The sequence below is a fragment of the Rhagoletis pomonella genome, unplaced genomic scaffold (assembly GCF_013731165.1).
Source record: "Rhagoletis pomonella isolate Grant_MI unplaced genomic scaffold, Rhpom_1.0 Rhpom_scaffold_00003, whole genome shotgun sequence".
Taxonomy (NCBI): domain Eukaryota; kingdom Metazoa; phylum Arthropoda; class Insecta; order Diptera; family Tephritidae; genus Rhagoletis; species Rhagoletis pomonella.
This window is the reverse complement of record NW_023458557.1, coordinates 41147480-41168422: the sequence shown is the minus strand read 5'-3', so window position 1 is coordinate 41168422 and position 20943 is coordinate 41147480. Positions and strand designations below refer to the sequence as shown.

Sequence of the window (20943 nt, the reverse complement as noted above, 5' to 3'; positions counted from 1 at the left end):
GTTATCATAATTTCCAATTCACCAAATAACTGAGTTATTTACTTCATGATTAATTAAAAATTTGAATAATCAATTAATCGCACAGCCCTAGGGTAGACAGTAAAATTTTAGTTTTTTTTTTGGTAAGCCTAGATAATGGTCTTGGACTATAGTCTATAGAACTGCTCGTACATCGAATGTACACCTGAAGTCTGAATCGTCTTCAAACTCTAGCACCATTAGTGTTTGCTCTGAAGCTTCCAGGCTAACGGAAGTCGGCGATCTATAGAATATGCAAATAAAATGCCAAAAAAAAATTTACGACCACTGACATGTGCGTCCCTATATCTGAATGACCTTTTGTCTTTTTTTTTCTAATTCCCAAACTGCGAGATGGCGAAAGACAAACGCCAAAAAAAATAACTCGAAACACCTATTTTCCCCCGAGCTGCCTACCCAAAAACGATAAAATTTAGGCTACGAGTACATTCCATTTAAAATTTGGCTGAAAGTTCTCAAACAGATTGACAATTGGTTAACTTGTATTACTTATCGGTGGCACATCGATGACCAACTGGTTGCTAGTATGCTGATATTTTCAACGTGTTGACATATTCTTTAAAATATTCATGTAGATCACCTAAGATAACATTTGCCTAACATGAAGGTTATTTACTGTAAAAAAGCTGGAGTCCATTTTTTAAAAAATTTGTAAATTTGTAATGTACTCATTTTACTGTAATGTACTTCATAAATCAAATTGTTGTAGAGTGCACCCCGTAATACTATACTTATAGCGTTTTCTTTTCTCGAAATAATTTTGCATTTATACTGCCCTGCGCCAGGACTGTCAAGTCTTAGTGTTCTTTTGTCAGTATCTTTACATGCATATTGCGCGCTCTTTCTTTAAAATGTTGCACTCTGATAATGTTGCCACATAAGAAGGTGACATTTTTTTCGAGAAAAGAAAACGCCATTAAATATTGTGCAATACTCAGAGCTACCATTGTGATTTTTTCAATATTTCTTGAGATGGCATATTTTCAAAAACAATTTTTTTTATCAAAAAATTTATGTGAAAAAATTTTTCAAGAAAAAAAATTTAAAAATATTTATTTTCATAGGGAATTTTTTATGTGTATATGTGTGGTTTTTTCAAATTTTTTCCTCGACCCATCCTCGAGATATTTGGAAAACTATTAAATCGATTTGTTTTTGTGCTGTAAAGTTTTTAAAAATCTATTAATCAAGCTCAAATTTCATATTTATTTATTATTTATGTTTATGCATCAACCCTAAAAATTTGAAACAAATCAAATACATGAAGCGTTAACCCCGTCCGTTCTGGTATGGAACGCCCCATATGCATGTGTGTGCACCAATCTATTAATATCGTAAAATTATTTTAATATCTATTGCAAAATTTTATACAGACAAGACTAAAAAGTAGAAAATAAATAAAATAGAAGAAACCTTTTTAATATACCACGCTTTTATAAATGGACTTAAAAGTAGAAAATAATATTTCTCAGTCCCACAGAATTTGTTTTGATAACATTTGATTTTGAAATTTTAGCAAAAGTCATTATAAACAATTGAAAAATATTGAAAAAGGTTTTTTCTTAACAGCGGTCGTCCCTCGGCAGGCAATGGCAAACCTCCGAGTGTATTTCTGCCATGAAAAACAGCTTCTCATAAAAATACAATCGCCGTTCGGAGTCGGCGTAAAACTGTAGGTCCCTCCGCTTTGTGTGACAACATCAAGGCGCATGCCACAAGTCGGAGGAGAAGCTCGGCCAAACGCTAACATATGTGTAAGCGCCAATCTATTATTATTATTATCATTATAAACAATTTATGATATTGAAAATGAAAAGCGTGGGGCGCATGTAATATGACTTGAATTGATATGCAAAGTAATATATGTATGCGCATTAGGGTGGTCCAAAAATAGTAAAGTCAGAATTGTTTATGCTCTCACCCCCTAGGATTGTTCTATAGCGAAAAAAGTATACCCCTATTTTTTTTTATTTTGAAATCAAAAAATATTTAAAAGTCGCTCAAAGCGCTCAAAATTTTCCATGTATTTTTATATGAGGGGAAAAAAAGCTTTTCGTAGAAGTGGTATAGAATTCTTGAAAATCAATATTTTTCGATCGGTAAGCTCAGGAGTCTTTCAATAAAAATACCCAATTATTTATTTAACCATTTTTTAATACTAACGACTTTTTATTGGTCCCCGTTTTGCATTTTTCGGGGTTTTGTGGGTTTTTGGTGGACCTATAAATTATAGTTGCGATGGAAAAATGGTTAAATAAATAATTGGGTATTTTTATTGAAAGACTCCTGAGGTATTATTACTGGGAACCGATAAGCAAAGTCTTTCGATAGAAAAATATTGATTTTTAGGAATTCTATACATATTAAACATATTCTAGACATATTAAAAATTCCCAAAATTTTCACCTTTACATATTCATGTTTCTGGCTTGCGGGAGACGATATGCTCTTGCCAATTTCTTTTACAAAAATTATTTAAAAAGCAGACGTCTCGGTTGCTCAGCAAACCGGTTAATCGTTTCTGCAATTATTTCACATTGATTCTGTTAATTAAATTTTCAATGTATTCTTAAAATGCATAAACCTAAATGTAAATTTTATAGGAAATTAAACTAACAATTTATTAAAACTAGTAGTAACCTCGAAATACGGGCGAGTACTTAGCTCAAAATTTATTTAAAGAACTTCGTGGAAGACAACAATTAATCTTGTATTGCTAGACACCTGATAACCCAGGACAATGTTTAAGTTCTTAAAAGACGTTACTCTACTCTAAGCTTCGTGCAGTGGGCCATGAGAAAACAGTCATCTTCAAGGTATAGTCCAACCTTTCACAATATCTGCTATTAGTCTTAATCTGAAACGCAATAATCATTGAAAATTGGTGCTCTTTATGGTGAAAAGCATTTTATATCACACTTTCAAACTAAAGCTTTCTTAACCCTAGAAGCCTAATCTATTTGGGAGTAACGTAAAGCCTTTACATACGCCGTAGAGACTTATGTACTTAAAAGATAACCTGTTAGCTAATATAAACTTAGTCCTCCCTCATTTTTTAACGAATACTGAAGTTGTGAGTTTGACTAATAATAAAACATAGTTTTCTTAATAAAAGCTATAACCACATTTATTTAAAATAAGAAAATAAAAAGTAAATTTTGTGTCAAAATTAAAAAAAATACCCATTCCGTATACGCCTCGCAGACGTAGATTATACTTTTAGGGTTAACTCTTTCAGTACAAAAATTCAACCACTGGTTCTAGTTCTAAATATGTATACCGGCTAATTTTGGATCGTTCATTTTAAAAATCACATACAAAAATATGTAAAGCTTTGAGGTTTGCGGTCATTCAGGGTCCTTTTTAATGGTCACTGATATCCTAGGTGTTTAAAAAAGAAAGGGATCTCAGCTAGAGCTCAGCTAGATCCATGGCTAGAGAAAAAATTGCGCATGATTTAAAAGCACATTTTGAAAAAAGATTTGCCGATTTGAAATTATTTAAATGTACGTTGGCATACTTCATAAACCCTTTTTTATGTTACATAATTGAGGATGCATTTACAATATCCGAAATACTCCTTTTTAAGGAAAGTTGATGTTTTTGGCACAACGTATAACTGTGAGTCTTTGTACTCTTCACTGAAATTCGTAAAGTAAAAATACCGTTCGCAATTAGTTGCTTACGCGTACCTGTTAATTATTGAAACTTATAAAAATTATCAGCTTTTTGTGTTCGCGTACGCGAAAAAACTTGCAAAGTAGGGAAATTACGTATTAAATTTTTTTTAATGTAAACAATATTTCTATCAGCTGTTCGTCTAATTTGCAAGTTTCTGCACATTTTTTGTTCGCGTACTATTTTGGATATTTTTCTCTTGTGAGATAACAGATGGCATCTCGCTGTTGGACTTTTTTTACTGGAGATTTTAAACGAACGTACCTATTGACTATCCAACATTTAACAGAATTGTTACGAACGGCTTTAACTGATCTAAAACCAGATTTTGAAAATCGCGCCAAAGGGATCTTTTGAAGTTTCTTTTATATCATCCATTTCTAATAATAATTTTATTTAAAAATAAAATTTTTGTTTTTCTTGTTCTTTTTTTGTGGCTCTTTGTAGCATTTAGAACTTAGATGTGGCTCATTTCAGCCTAGGACTACCCACCCCTGCTATATACATTTTCATACAAGGCAGGATTAAACAGTATTAAAAAATTTGCTGCAGAAACAGAACAGCAAACAACAGCTGAGCTAAGAAGCAATGACATGCTATAACAGTATGTTTGAGATGGAATGACATGGCATAGCAATGCATGAAATTTTTTAAAGTGACATTTTAATAGATACGTCGCACAATGGGGCCGCTTCATACAAGTTGGTGCTCAATAGTCTGTAACCGAATTTTTCCCCTGAAAACTACGAAGACACATCCAAAACGGAAATATAATATTATTTTTATAATATTATTTCATTATTTTGTGTACTAACACTGTTCAACAAATTTTTTTCTTGTTAAATGGAAAATTATGTAGAGAAAAATAATAAACCCAGATCATCCACTATTTCCAATAAGTCACTTCGTGTTCTAAACACTGAAAAACTAATTCATTGTACATTGATAATTGTAATTATGGTAACGGGCCATAAAGATTACTCAAAATAGAAACAATAACAAAACGGTACAAGGCGCGATAAAAATCTTATTTGTCTATATAATCATCAGATTCAGGTTGTGTATATTCAAAATTCTCTTCTAAAAGCATGTCTTTTACTTCTGGATCAAATGATTTTCTTTTTACTGTTTGTAAAGGTCTTAAACTCGTAATATGAGGATCAGAAGAATAAAGTAGACGATGAAATACATCTTCATGGTTAGCTTTCCTTGAAGTTTTTCGGTTAAAACGTTCACGATACGCTTTGAAATCTTTATTTCGTGATTCGAAAAAGACATGCGGCAGTTCAGAGAAGTTTCTTCAGATGGGGGATTAATAGTGTCGAGAACTTGTTTGGCTTCACTGCGCTTTCCACTAGCTCGCAGACTCATTTGTGCTGCGAACGTTAATTGTTCGTGGGAATAATCTTGACGAAGCTAGGACGTTTTCCTACGTTTTGACTGGTCACTAAATTCCCCAAAGTCTTTAGCCTTCCTCCTTTAGGTATCTGATACCCCACAAACAAGTTTTTTCTAACCACGCTTTTTCCGATTCATAAAATCTATTTTTGTGTCTACCGCATCTGATCCATTTTAAGGTAATGTAGCTCTCGAAATTGCGCAAACATATTTGCAACTTCTTTCTTTCCAAAGCTGGGCAGCTGGTTTGGCTTGAAATATATTGTTCCACATCTCTGAACTTGCATTGTAGTAATTTAGACGGGCTTTTAAAAAATATTTCACACAAAATAAAATAATGACAAAATGTGCCTGACAAAAATTAATAAGTTCACGTTAAAACATATTTTTCTCAAAAATGCGCAACGTTCTTGTGCAAATCTTTTAAGTTTACTTATATATAAAGACTTGCGGTTATAACAAAAAAATATATGGAAAAAGAACCTTGCGCATTTTGGAAAAAAAACGAATTTAAAAATTCACTATGAAAAAAAATTGTTTATTAAATTTTTTTCCTTATATCTCAGAAACCATTGAAATTATGTAATGGTGTAAAGTTGTAAAATAATCAGCACACATTGCTTATTCAACGACATAGTTCCTTCTAAACTAATAGTAACACTGGACCACAAATTTCAACTTTTTCTCTTTACCAGAAACGCCGTTATGAAATTCTTATGTAAAATCACCCCCTGATTCCGAAAATCAAGGTTATTTTTAATTCTATGGTACCGTTTTTGAGATATTTGCAATTTACCGTTTTTGCAAAAAAAAAAAAAATTGGGTCCACTTTATCATATATATCTCAAGAACGAATTAAGCACTTCCAAAACGGTTTGAAGCTTTTAAAAGGTAATAAAATTTTCTATAAACTGTGCATACAACACTTTTTGCTAGGCCCTGTAGATTCAAAGATAACGAACGAACAATCATTACCGATTTTTTCAATTTTTTTTGTAAAAATATAAAAAAAATTGTACTTTGCGGGGAAGGATCTCGAAAACCTTTTATTTTTTTGCAGATTTTTCTCCCTAAGCTCTGTTGTATTACAAAAAAAATAAGCTATCATCGAAGAAAATCGATGAAAAACTACGTAAGTTATAAGCGATCAAATAAAAATACCCAGGTTGCGCAACTTCAATGTATGTACCTATACATACATACATATATTAAAGGTATAAAGTGCAAGTGAGATATTATCCGGATAAACGAATAACACCATAACAATGATAACACTTTTTCTTTAAATAAATCAAATAGTACTTTTAATACTCGAATTGTATTATAGTAGGTAGAGTGGTTGCATCGAAAGGAAGAGTGGTTGGGTTCGAAACCTGCTGTAGGCATGTAGTTATAAACATGTATTTCCGTCAGTTATGGGTAAGTATGCAGGTAGATTTTCAAAATTATAAGACACAGAAAATTTCTAAAGCCTACATCTAAAACAGGTAGTATTTTCTTTTCCCGGCTTGTTATAAAAAGGAACCTTTCTGTCTAGGTAAGATTTGATTTTTTCAATTTTATTCTTGTTCCGAGTATAAATATGAGTTAATGCGCTTTGAAACTTCATAACATCTTCAAGGCTCGCCGGAGATAGTTCAGTTCATAAGTCTAATTTCAAAACCGTGATTTATTAAAAAAAAATAAAATGAGTAAAAGGACGCGAGAATTTGAGTGGAATAAGGATCCAGATATGTTCTGTTTCATGTGTGGCCAATATACTATCATAAGGCGACGACGAGTGTTCTCAGATCATACCAAAACTTTATACTCCAAGTATTTTGGAATTGAGCCTAAAAATGCTGAGAAACCATGGACACCGAACACTTTGTGTACATCGTGTCGAGTAGAATTGATTCAGTGGGAACAAACAAAATTTGATACACCAATGATATGGAGAGAACCTACTTGCCATTCAATAGAGTGTTATATTTGTCAAACAAAAGTACCTGGCGTTGGAAGATCAAGAGGAGTAACCTATGCTAGCGTACCTACAGTGACATTACCAGTACTACATTCAACGGCAGTTGCGGATCCAGTTCCATTGTCAACAGTAACATCTGAGTGCGGGGGATCAAGTTGTACTGAATTTCGCATGGAAAACGAAAGAAACGTTCTGTCACAAGCACAACTTAATGATTGGATAAGAGATTTGGAACTATCCAAGGAAAAGGCCGAGATCCACACTTCTCGTATGCAACAATTTAAATTTGTGTCATCCGATGTTAAGGTGACATATAGTAGAACTCGTCACGAACCATTTTCCAAACACTATACCAAGAAAGACAGTATATGCTACTGCAACGACATCCCTGGTTTATTCAAAGAGTTTGGTCAAACATATGATTCAAAAGAGTGGCGATTGTTCATAGACGGCAATAAACTGAGGTTGAAGGCTGTATTATTGCATATTGGTAACAAAAAGCCTTCTATCCCGATTGCACATGCAGTAAATACAAAGGAAACCTACGAGGAAATGCAAAAAATACTCAAATTTATCAAATATGAAGAGCATGATTGGAAAATATGTTCTGATCTCAAAGTCGTTGCAATGCTATGCGGTCTACAAAGTGGCTACACTAAGCACTGCTGCTTCCTCTGCAAGTGGGATAGCCGAGCTCGTAAGGACCACTACGTCAGAAAGGATTGGCCGGAAAGAGTCGAGTTTACCGTTGGTGTGGATAACATCTTGTCAAGAAAGAGAAAATCATACTTCCACCCTTACACATCAAGCTCGGTCTCATTAAAAACTTTGTTAAGGCTTTGGACAAAGAAGGCGAAGCATTCGACTATTTGAAAACAGTTTTTCCAGATATTTCTCAAGCCAAGATAAAGGAAGGTATTTTTGTTGGACCACAAATAAGAAAGTTGATCAACAATAATCAATTCAAAGGACTACTCTCATCAGTTGAGGCAGCAGCGTGGGAATCCTTTGAAAAGGTCGTTGCTTCTTTTCTCGGTAGACACAAAAGCCCTAACTACGAGCAGATAGTGAACGACCTAATCAATAATTATGCGAAAATGGGCGTAAATATGTCTTTAAAAATTCACTTTCTCCACTCACATTTGAGCTTTTTTCCGGCAAATCTTGGCGACGAAAGTGATGAACATGGCGAAAGGTTTCATCAGCAAATGAAATTAATTGAGAATCGATATTAAGGATTCTGGGACGTCGCAATGATGGGTGATTACTGCTGGTTTCTCATAAGAGAAACCTATCCTAAACTGAATAAGCGTCAAAGTAGAACACATAATTATTTCGACAACATAGTAAAATCAAATTAAGATAAAGATTGTTAGAATATAGTATAAACATAAATAAATTTAAAAAAAAGTTAAAAATATGGGTAATTTCATTCATAAATTGAACTTTTAACTCAATAGAAACAGAGCATAGCTAGATATTTCACTCTTCTTTATACCATACATACGTTTTGAGGTATACGTTGAAATTGCGCAACCTGGCTATTTTTATTTGATCGCTTATAACTTACGTAGTTTTGCATCGATTTTCTTCGATGATACCTTATTTTTTTTGTAATATAACAGAGCTTTGGGAGAAAAAAAAAATCTGCAAAAAAATAAAAGGTTTTTGAGATCCTTCCCCGCAAAGTACAATTCTTTTTATATTTTTACAAAAAAATTGAAAAAATCGGTAATGATTGTTCGTTATCTTTGAATCTGCAGGGCCTAGCAAAAAGTGTTGTATGCACAGCTTATAGAAAATTTTATTACCTTTTAAAAGCTTCAAAACGTTTTGGAATTGCTTAATTCGTTCTTGAGATATATATGATAAAGTGGACCCAATTTTTTTTTTTTTTGCAAAAACGGTAAATTGCAAATATCTCAAAAACGGTACCATAAAATTAAAAATAACCTTGATTTTCGGAATCAGGGGGTGATTTTACATACGAATTTCATAACGGCGTCTCTGGTAAATTTTGGCCGTTGACCAGTGTAACCTTAAATATAATAAGACAGACTTTAATAACACATATGAACTCGCTTTCGATATCGGAAAACAAATTTTCTGACTGAAAAGTTAACTTTGAGCTGTTGTACGCGGCAACTGGTAATAGTTCGGAACCCAATGTTTATATACGAGATTTGCTACTTTGTTATGACTCTGCTGGTATATATTTTTTATCTTAAATACCAACTTTCGAAAAATGAGTTTTGAGCATCGCCCTCTATGAAGAAGCCCCAGTGTGCGCCGGGAAGAAGTTAAGAAAATGTTATATTTTGTTACCTACTTCACCGATTTGAAATCTGAAAACTATACCTTTCATGAGCATGAAATGGTATTATAACTTTGGTCCGATATTTGTAAGTACCAGAATAAGAAGAGATAGACTCATGAAAATGCGTACTTATGTACATATGTGACCAGAACATCGAGCTGAGCCGACTTAGCCATATGGCAATCGAACTTCAGTTGGGTGGCCACTGGCTGAAATGGTTTATAGATGGAGCCGCCCTCCCTGCCCCTAAGTCGCGACGCCCATGATTCTATACCATTTCTAGGAAAAGTTGTTTTTTCCCCTAATAAAATACATGGAAAACTTTGGGCGCTTTGAGCGACCTCGAAATATATTTTGATTTCAAAATAAAAAAATAGGTGAGAGCATAAAAATTCCGACTTTACTTTTTCACATGCATTTTTGGACCACCCTAATATACATATGTGGGTATACGAATAACGATCGCTTAAAATCGATCTCAAATTTTGTACCTGCGCTGTAGAAATTTTAGGTCTATATTATGTAGTTTGACTGTTGTCAATTAAATCTAACTCTTTGTATTGCGTGCGCTCTACGTTTTTCGTTTCATAAATTGTTTATAATGACCCTGCTGTAGTCTAGAAAAAAGAAGTCTGATGAGGAGATGTGGTGACCTCCGATATAGCTGCTATAACTTCTACCGATTAGACTTTGTTGCTTTTTCAATTTTTCCTAATAAAACAATCGTGGTACAAAGCTCAATAAAAATATTAAAATAAGTTTATAATGACTTTTGCTAAAATTTCAAAATCAAAAGTTATCAAAACAAATTCTATGGGACTGAGAAATATTTTTTTTTTCTCTTTAGTCCATTTATAAAAGCGTGGTATATTAAAAAGTTTTTTTATTTTATTTATTTCTATATTTTTTGGCGATGTCGCTTTGACCAGGGTTTGAACCCAGGTGCTGCGGAGTGGAAGCGCGCACTGCTTACCACCACACCAGTGGTGGCAGTGGGTTCTATAGCCCGTACAATTTTAGTCTAATAAAGTGCAATTTTCAACCGGCTAAAAAATCGCGTTGATTTTTGAGATTTTTTTTTGGAGACTGCCTTTGCAGTTTTTTTTTTTTTTAAATAACAAGTGGTACTTACAAAAACTGCCGTTGATTTTTTGTAGTTTTGTTGTGAACGGTCTGCTGCATTTTCTTTCATATAAAATACATGCTTATATGAAAAAAAAGTGCAAAAATCCGTCACCAAAAACAAATTCTCAAAAATCAACAGGATTTTTCAGCCGTTTGAAATTTGAACTTTATAAGACTAAAATTGGGCTATAAAACGGCATACCCAAAAATGTTCTAAAGATTCAGATTTAAAAGTTGAAATTTAGAAAATTTGTTGAATTTTCTTAAGTTTTTTATAAAGTTTGAAAAGCGATTTATATAGTTATGGTTATTTTTATAGAAAAATAACAAAAAAAAATTTAACTCGAAAAACATTGGGAATATTTAAAAATAATGAGCACGTGGTCACTTGTTTGTGTCACTGTATATACGTTTTACAAAATATTTTTGTGGGAGCCATACAAAGCATGATAAAAACATTACAAGGTAAATACATTCTCTCAATTCGTCGGCCATGATTTTTTTTCTGAAGATTGCCAACATTTTATAGTCATAAAAAATTGAAAATAAAAAAATTAAATTGTTCACAATTGTTGTTGTTTGAGATGGCAAATGAGAATGTGTGTGAGTTCGAGTTTTGAATTTTAAAATTATATTGTTGGCAAACGTCAGACTGCCTCTCAATGGTTTTACCTTGTTATGTTTTTATCATGATACAAAGTATCGAATTTTATGATTCGCTTGGGAAAACAGGAAATTTTTATTCGCGAGGTACCCTAATATACAAATGTATCTATACTCGGTTAATGGTGATTTCGTTTCTTCAAAAAAACGTTCCCCTTCCCCGGTGCAAAATGTGTTAGATGTTATACTCAACCCTGTAAAAGGGCATGTTTTTGCATTCTTGTCCTTTTCCAGCTCACGAATTTCATAATATTATCGTTTAAAGCTTCACAGGGCAGAGAATGTGCCTTTTTTTGCCTTACAGGAGTGTGACATTGTAAGAAATGAATACACAACTTTCTCACCCTTTGCCTTTAATTAAGAATCGAAACCGACAAGAGAAAGGCGCAATCAAAAGGCAACATTTTTTGTTAGAAACGAAACCAACATTAGTTCCAGCTTTCAAAAACAATTTTTTAAATAATTAATGGAAAAATCCTTTTCTTAATTTTTCTACAGCTTCACAATTATGGCCTACTGTTGGGCGCTTCTACCGGTCGAGCGACCAATATTTGCTCAACTGAACGCCTGTCTCTCGGAGTTCTATGCGCAAGTTACGCGCTACGTGTAAATGCGGAAATGAAACATCTCGCAAATATTCGACTGTCCGAATGCTTCCCTACTCAAATAGAAAAAAATAAGTAACAAAGTTTATGTAAGAATGATAAATAGTAAATATATTTGCATGTTTGAATATTTGCACTCGAAATAATACACACACATTAAAATGTACCCAGCAAAATATGCGACTAATCCGGGATGATTCCGGGAGCAATCGCAAAGGAAGATGCGGCTAATACCACTTTGGATCTCTCTATGTATATGGAATGAACTATTCGCTTTCGTGCGAAACTAATTGTGTAAGGCGGTGGTTATGCCACCAATTTTAATTGTCAAGCAAAAGAGAAAAATTGCGGTGATTCGGTGGTTTGCTGATTGGCGAGCACAGGGTTGCTTTTTAAGAAATGCCTTTTTCCATTCCATACAATTTTGCATACAATGGCAGCACTAAAGTAAAAGTGCAACTAAAAACGCATTTAAGTCGAAAAGTTAAAAATGAAGGAACAACTTAATAGTTTTTTTTTTAATATTAAATTTGTATAATAATATTTTTCATAATATATATTTTATAATACTAACATAAAAATATTTTTTAATATTTAACACCAATACTTTCTCGCAAAATAGCGTATTGCTACCCTGAAAGATGAGCGTGCTGGCTGCAGTGTTGCAAACTAGCGAGATTTCGCGTATAATTTGGGATAATGCACTATAAAAGGGCGCGTGGGATTTTGCGTTTCTTTATGGGATTTCTAGCTAAAGACAATTTGGTATTTTAATTGTTTTTTTTTATTTGCTGTTCAATCTCTTCATTCAAACATATATAGAGCATTTCAAGTCGTTTTTCCTCAAGCTTTACGTAATTTCTGTTTAACCTTAATTTGACAAGTTACAAACTGTTTACATCTGCCCTGCAGTGAAAAGCCGAACCAGTTAGAAAAAATACTAGTTCATTAACTAGTATGTGCCTACCAGTTCGACAATTTCGAAGAACTTAGGCGATCAGCGACATCTGCCTTTGAATTGCCAAAGCCAAAAATAAAACGCAATTAATTGCTTTTCTTACAAATGTCGGCTGTGGCGTCACGTGAACACTACTGGTTCTGGTTCTGAAATCGCAGGTTCGAGGCCGCTTGGAGGTGGTTAAGATTTTTAAAGTTAAATAAATGTAAGTAAAAATAATTTATTCAATTTATAAATAAATAACAAATTTGAAAATCTAATTGCATTTAAAAAAAAAACATTTAGGAAGAAATGCTTGTGCTATAAAAAACAAAGAAATTAAACAAAAATATTTTTTTATTAAATTTAAAAATTACAATAAACAGCCTAAACAAAAAAATAAATTTATTAAAAATAAAAATAAAATAAAAAATAGAAAATAATAGAAAATTTTCCCTGCGCCAGGATTTGAACCTGGGACCTCAGGCTTACCACGCGAGCGCTTTGCTCTGTCGGCCATTGTGACTGCTGGAGCGTCGCGAGCAAAAAGGCACACTAATGCTTTTCACGGGGCATGAATTGGCAGACTACCTCATCAACTGGTATGGTGCTACTAGTATTTATACTAGTAGATGCTGATGCATAGCCTGACAATTGACATCTCGTAGGACATCGCAATGTTAAAAATACCAGTCGCTAACATTGAAAAAGGATAGAACATGAACTAGTTGAGCTGAAACGCAAACTGGTAGAATTCTAGTTCACAACTAGTAGCTTTCCCTGCAGGGTGAATTCAGATATCAGTTCAACACGAAAATAATAAAGTACAAAACTTAATTATATAATTTACACAGAAAATCTTAATTTTCCCAAAAGTGGTGAGTGAGACAGCGACGACACCCGCTTCTCTGAGTTGATAGATTCGTTTCCCATTATTAGGCAAACTATGTATGTATGTACACTTGTGATCAGCTAATTAAGCCAGCAACATTTTGATAAATTTTGGCTATTTTGCTTTTGTTTATTTAATGTTTATTATTTTTCCATAAAAGTCTAGCTCATTATATAACAAAAACAATATAAATCCAGATCTCAAACTTTGTGCAAAAATTGTGAAAAATCTGCAAAGTTGCAGCTAAATTTTCAACTGTTTATTCAGATTTTTAAGAATTTTTTTGAGTATGCAGTTTAGTAACCCATTAAATTCTAAGGTAATAATGTGCAAGTCTTAAGTTGCTAAGAATTGCGTTGATTTTTAATAATTTTTTCTGACAGCATTACAAATTTTATTCCATACAAAATAAATTCGAGAATTTTTTTTGTATAAAAAAAATGCGTCATGAAGTCAGAAAAAAATATTAAAAATCAACGCGATTTTTTAGCAACTTAAGACTTGCACATGTTACCCTAGAATTTAATGGGCTATTAAAGTGAATACTCAAAAAAATCTGAATAAAAAGTTGAAAATCTAGCTGAAACTTTGCAGCTTTTTCATAATTTTTGCACAAAGTTTGAAATCTGGATTTATGTGGTGTTTGTTCTACAATGAGCTGGAATTTTATGGAAAAAATAATAAACATTAAGTAAACAAAAAAAAATAGCCAAAATTGATCAAAATGGTGCTGGCTTAATTAGCTGATCACAAGTGTATATCAAAATATTTCGTGCATATCGTGTTGATTTGCCTTTCGACTACACACATTTTAGTCATTCAGAGTTATATCGGCGTAACATATATCGCTACCTAAAGGTTAAAAGGTGCCAAGTCCATTTTGAGTACTGTCACATAGCGAACCTGTTTAATGAGGTTTGCATACAAGGAATTATCCGCCGCAGCGCATTACAGGTCTGGTGAATTTTGATTTTTCGCTATGTGACATTTTCAAATAGGGATGCCACTCTCTAGTACGCACCAGATTTACAGCAATTACTGAGAAGTCGTTATTGTACATATTGGGGCATATTTATAGTCGAAGCAAGGTCGATTATAAAGTTTGTTGCCGCCATTTCATTGAAAATTATAACAAAAATCAGCAACTAACTGTAGTGTCGACTTTCTTTTAGGCTATGAATATGTATTCTTCAGTTATGTCTTCCTAACTAAATCCTGGAGTACTGGAACAGACTAACTGATTACACTGAACAGCTGATTCTGGAAGACTATGCGCTCTATGCCGAGTATAATTACACCACTGCTTCACATGCGCTGCTTCTCTATGCCCTGCACTTGCAGCGCACATTAGGTCTAATGATTAATTTTTCTGTGCGAAATTAATAGCAGCTAAAATATAGCATCATTTTAATGTAAAAGGGTGGAAACCGTTAAGAAAAAGTGTAAAGTCAGTAAATAAAATGTAAAAACATGACTTGGCTTTCGTAAACAGACTTTTTTATGTTCAATTGATGAGTTTATGTGTTCAAGTAGTTCTCGAAAACATTGTCCAATTTGCTTGGTTTTGAATCAAGTTATTTTCTTATCATACTCAACCCCCTCCCTCTTAAAACGAGCTACGCAATAAAATAAGTATGGTTATATGTACGTAAATGATTCCTTCTAGGGATTAATTATGGCATTATCGAAATCCCTTAATTAAAAAAAAAAAAATTACTACACGTCTTGCAGATATGCCTTGAGGAGAGATCCCTAAAGGAGTTAGTCTTCATAAAACACTTCACTTTCAGTCAAGATTTTTCCCAAATTATCCACCGATATTATTTATATTCTGAATGCTAATGCTGCTTTGTGACACATTTACCAAAACCCGCTGGTAACTTCCTGAAAAGAATACGAATGTTTTTGAAACTAATTTGCGAAAATAATGGCCAAAGCTCTAGGATTTTGCATTTTTCGAAGGCTGCTCATCAATAGTGGGTGAATTCCAAAACGTCAAAGTACAAAACATCAGTGTATTTCTAAACAGCACTTGGAGAAAAGGTCTAATTTGCGCAACCTAGTTGAAAACTAGCATCTAACCCTGGTTGCGCACATTTGGAATTACAATCTACTGAGGTTTAGAAATAAAAGATACTGATGCTTTGTATTTTGACGTTTTGGAATTCAGTCTCTTTGCGAATCGGCGCGATTGTCTTTGTAACATAGCTATGGCTACGCTACAGGAGAGGAAATGTAATCCAAATTGATTTTTTTGTTTTTTTTTTTTTTGCTATCACATACTTCCATTTTCACTATTTATCACCATTAAAATGCAAATTTTGACAGCTGCTAGTAAAATACTAAAATTTAGGCTAAGCTATTTTTAGCGAAAGGGAGGACAGAGCCGCAATTTTTGGAGATAGCCATAGAATATTTTAGCGATAGCGAAAGTTAAAATCCGGCTGCTGGTCGACACAGTTGGGTTTTTGGTTTCTAAAACAACTTCACCAGTAAGAATCGGGATAATAATTCAATAATTTTCGTCTTTGTTTGATAAATAAAGCCTTTCTTTCATTGAACATCCAAGCAGCCAAGCTACAAACATCTCGCCTTTTGTAATAGCATGATAGCCCAGAAAAAACAGTTTTTCCTGAAAACGGCTAAAAACGGCGGCTTACGTAAAATAAAATCAACTCATTACATCCCAATTTATCCATTTCCATTTTGTTTGCCGAAAGTTAGCAAAATTGTAAAAGCATACATAAAATCATATATGGAAATAAATCAAAAAATGTTTGAGGTTATGCAAATAAGTCAGTGTGTTTTGCAAACAAATGATAAAAAGTCACTTTTTTAATTAGGACAAAGGTTCTCACTTATATTTTTGTTTTTCATTAAACATTTTTCTTTAATTACTCGAACTTTATAAAAAAAACCACTTTAAACTTAAGAAATAAACCGGTTGCGCAAACAACGTGCCAGTAACGTTTTGAAAGTGTAACTTTTTTTGATTTCTGTCTAATAAAGCGTTCTCATTGAGCCTTTAACTCGAGTTTTTTGAGTTTATGAACAACTGTCAAGTAATCACATTGGGATGTTTAAGAAACTCAGAGTTTAATTTAACATTTTTTGTTTACTTTTTCTTATTCTCATTTAGTCTGTTCCCGTACAACAGGATTTAGCACACACACATAGTAGTCTAGAACACCAACCGTTTAGCTATAAATAACAAGAAATGAGGATCGATAGAACTTTTTACGCTGATTTCAACCATACCAAAATTATTTGGTACAAATAAAAACCAAAGCCTATTAAAGAGGTTAAAGTTCATCTTTTCTATTTCTTATGTGTTTAATACCTCGGAAACTACTTAACCGATTAAAAAATTATCGATGCTATTTTCAACATAATTTAAATAGCTTTTATGCGACGGGTATTCTACAACCAGTTGTAAAACTAATTTTATATAAAAGCCATTTAAAAAAATATATTTATATTTTTTGTGTTTTTTAGTATTTCGGACTAAAAATATAAAAATCATATAAATTATATACGTACATGAAAGGCAAATTAATAATAATAATAATAGATTGGCGCTTACACATATGTTAGTGTTCGGCTGAGCCTCTCCTCCGATTTGTGGCGTGCGCCTGGATGTTTTCACACAAAGCTGAGGGACCTACAGTTTTACGCCGACTCCAAACGGCGATTGTATTCTTATGAGAAGCTGTTCTTCATAGCAAAAATACACTCGGAGGTTTCCGATTGCCTACCGAGGTGCGACCGCTGTTAAGAAAAAACCTTTTTTCTAAATTTTTTGCGATGTTGCTTTGGCCAGGGCTTGAACCCAGGCGCTGCGGAGTGGAAGCCCGCACTGCTTACCACTACACCACATTTCTCCTCGTATCACTGTATTCTGGGACTAAATAAGGGGCTAAATCTGTCTTTACAAGGGTCGATTCCTGTAGACTGGAAAATCGACTAGCCAAAGCATTTACATTTTACGGTTGAGATGTAATTTACACGGGTCGATTTTGGTTGAACGACAAAAATCTACTAGAAAGTCGACCCGTGTAATCCAGCGAGCAATTATCATTAAAGTTGAAATGCCTTGGTTAAAATTAATAAAAAGTTATCACGGTACCCTGGAAACAATTTCAACCCTAAAGTTGCTTCCTTTCGCCGATTCCTGTTGCTACTATTTTGGGGGACCTCACTGAACATTTTCCAAAAAAAGAGAGCAAAATCCGTCGGGAGCTTTTTTTCTATGGTAACTTTTACTAAATAATTCAAATATTACACAGGCCAACAAAAATTTGAAAAAAATTTGTTTCCTGAAATGTTAAAGCTGTTTTCGATGGCCTTGTTTGTGCTGATTACGAATCTGTAAGTATAAAGTTTCCATCAGGTTTAGATTTTGAGAAAAACGTGGTCAAAGTATCAAAAACTCGCTTTTTTTAATATTTGAGAAGCTCCAGCAAAAAAAATAAAAGATGATAGAACCTTCCACTTGCGCTTAAATTAAAGCTAGAACTGTCGACTTCTATCCCGTGCACCTTGACTTGATGGACACTTATAGTCATTTAATGAACAAAAAACTTCGATAAAATCAGTTTTTGCTATTCAAAATATGAGTATAAGTGACCATGAAGTCGAAGTGCACGAGTGGTATTTTCAGGGATAGTAGTCGAGTAGTTCTAGCATTAGTTTAAGCCCAAGTGGAAGGAACCAAGCAAAGAGCGCTCGATGAAGGTCAGCTAGTGATCAGTATTGCCAAGTTTTTTATTTAAATAAGCACCAAAACACTGAAAATAGCGCAATTTTCCAAAAAAAAAAACACCAAATTTGTGTTGCTCCTCTGTTTAATGGTATTTTTGCATATAAAGCAGTATGTTCAAATATTTTAAGTAATCACGCAGTGTTACTTGTAAATATTTCCAACTATGCGCAGTTAATTAATTTAATTAGCAAAATGTTTTTTTATTCGTAAAACAATTTGCAAAACTTTACTTGGTTTCTCTAGGGGCTTTATTTTCATGCAATTGCTTACTTTTGTACACATGAGCACATCCAGCTAATTAGCAAAATATTCTATGAATTCCGTGATAGAGACTGTGTGAAAATATTGCGTTTGGATTATCTGGGCGTATATTATCCAGAGGAGAAGCTTGGCCAAACACTAACATATGTGTAAGTCAACGGATAAAGTTTTCCGTACGTTTGGAATGTATAAATGAATGAACAAAATACATTCAATGTCACCATAGAATCACGCTTTTATTATAAAATTGAAAAGGGCACCAAAGAACGAAACAAGCGCTAAACTAAAAAATTGTCACGTTTTGATTACATACATAAACGCACTTAATTTATTCCGAAAGGCACAAAGTTGGCAACAGTTGTAGCAATGTCAAATTTGCTCATATACAAGCATGGACAGAGAGTGAGCGCCTGCTTAAAGAGCGTAAGCATTACATGCGTATACATGCGAGAGCGTAACAAAGTGAACGCAAAATCATTCAAACGTTACCCTGCAAAAATCGCGACAACTCCATGCTTGCATGTACCCTGCAAAAATCGCGACAACTCCATGCATGCATGTGAAGAGAACTCCCTAAGGAGCAAGGAGTACTCCAAAATTAACCACAATTCATATAAAAAATGTGGTCCAATTAACATTGCGATGTCCTAGGGCAGGACCATATACTCCAGCTCTGCATTACATCAGAGTAGCACAAAACTACTCCAACATATTAACAATGGCATTGTTGTTATATTTTTTCGTTCGCACATGCTTTTGTTCTTCACTTCACAGAAGAACAAAAATAAAAAATTATATGTTGCCTCTGACGGCATTCGAACCCAAACATGCTGGGAGCTAACAAATAACAGCCAGCATCTCAACACGTTCAGCTACAGCCAGACATGCAAATGTGCTTTCAAGTGCTCAACTTCAATCACATTTCGTTAAAACACGAGCAGTGATCGCGTAACAATGAGCTGGTGCAGAGACACGAGTTGGTCCGCTACAGATAGATTACATGGTCCAACGCTTTTTGCAGGGAGCCCGCGAAATGGGCTCGCTTGCCCGTACGCGCAAAAAAGCTTACATATATGTGACCTGGTCTACGAAAAGGGAGCTTACGTGCGAAAACTAGTTTTCTGTGAAAAAGCTGTTAAAAGTAAGCAACTCGTTTCGTTTACTCGTTTTTACTCTTCTTTCTTTACATTTTTAGTACACTTCTAAGCAAGTTAGGATTTTCTGCTTTTCACCACGTGAAAAAGCATCTCATCTTCCATCCGAATCAACCAGAAAGTGAAAATTGATTTTTTGACACCTAAGCCCCCTTTCCGTAGACCAGGTCACATATGGGCAAATGTGCCCATGTCTGCCCTACAGATTGGCAACAAAAAAAATGTAAAACGGCGTTTACGAAATTGGACTTTCGCACAGCCAAATGAATCATTTCACCTAAAGTCCAATGTAAGTATAACCAGCGCTTAAAGGTCCATTTTATGCTTTGACGGCATTATTATATTTGAAAAAAAAAAACTTTTAGCTAGTGATGGTTGGGACAGTATTTTGTGAAGGGCGGAACGAGTCTCTATTAGGGACACATAATTCGTGAGTGAAATGAAAACTTCTGATTTGATATGAATATTTATTAAAAGGACCCTATCTTATAAATGGGAAGCTAACGCATTTGTAAGTTATATTAAAAAAAAAAACAAGTAAAGAAGTATAGTTCGGGCGAAACCGAATTTTATATACCCGGCTCAGGTATCAAATATCGTCGTTTCAATTTTCTATAAACTACCTAAAATCTATCACACTCTTATTTAATGTTAAGTGATTGTTGTAAGTATTAACTTGGAGTAAATGAACGTCCCCAGTTATTGAAGTAGTGCAGTTTTCGTATATCCGCAATTTTTGTTATACGGGAAGACTATACCCGCTTCGTCGTCCGATTTGAATAATTTTTAACAAATTGGTTTTCCGTACCAAGGCTATTAAATGCACCTAGTTTGGTAGAAATTGATAAATCGGTTACCGAGATACAAGTTTGTGGCCATCAGTGGGCGGCGCCACGCCCCAAATTTAACAATTTTAAATAACCTAATTTTCTGCTCAGTGAGTCAATTAGCTTCAGTAATTACTGATTTATCGCAGTTTTCGTGTTTCTGTAAATTACCGTTTTATGGGAGGTGGGCCATTGCCCGATTTCAAAGATTTTCAACAAATTTTTTAGCTGGATCCTAAGCAAGGCTCGTGTCGAGTTTGGTAAGAATTGGTGAAGCGGCTACTAATATAAAGTGTTTCATCATAAGTGGGCGGGGTCACGC

The 20943-nt window shown here is 33.9% G+C and overlaps 1 protein-coding gene across 3 annotated transcripts in view; it reads left to right on the top strand.

Moving 5' to 3' along the window:
• Nucleotides 1-12704, top strand: part of LOC118735215 (tyrosine-protein kinase Dnt) — a 548279-nt gene extending 535575 nt beyond the window's left edge. For all 3 annotated transcript variants that reach the window (XM_036464864.1, XM_036464863.1, XM_036464862.1), the window contains exon 5: nucleotides 11682-12704. In XM_036464864.1, the coding sequence (XP_036320757.1) occupies nucleotides 11682-11793 (112 nt within the window). In that variant the 3' untranslated portion in view covers nucleotides 11794-12704. The remainder of the gene's footprint in view (nucleotides 1-11681) is intronic.
• Nucleotides 12705-20943: the final 8239 nt, after the last annotated feature.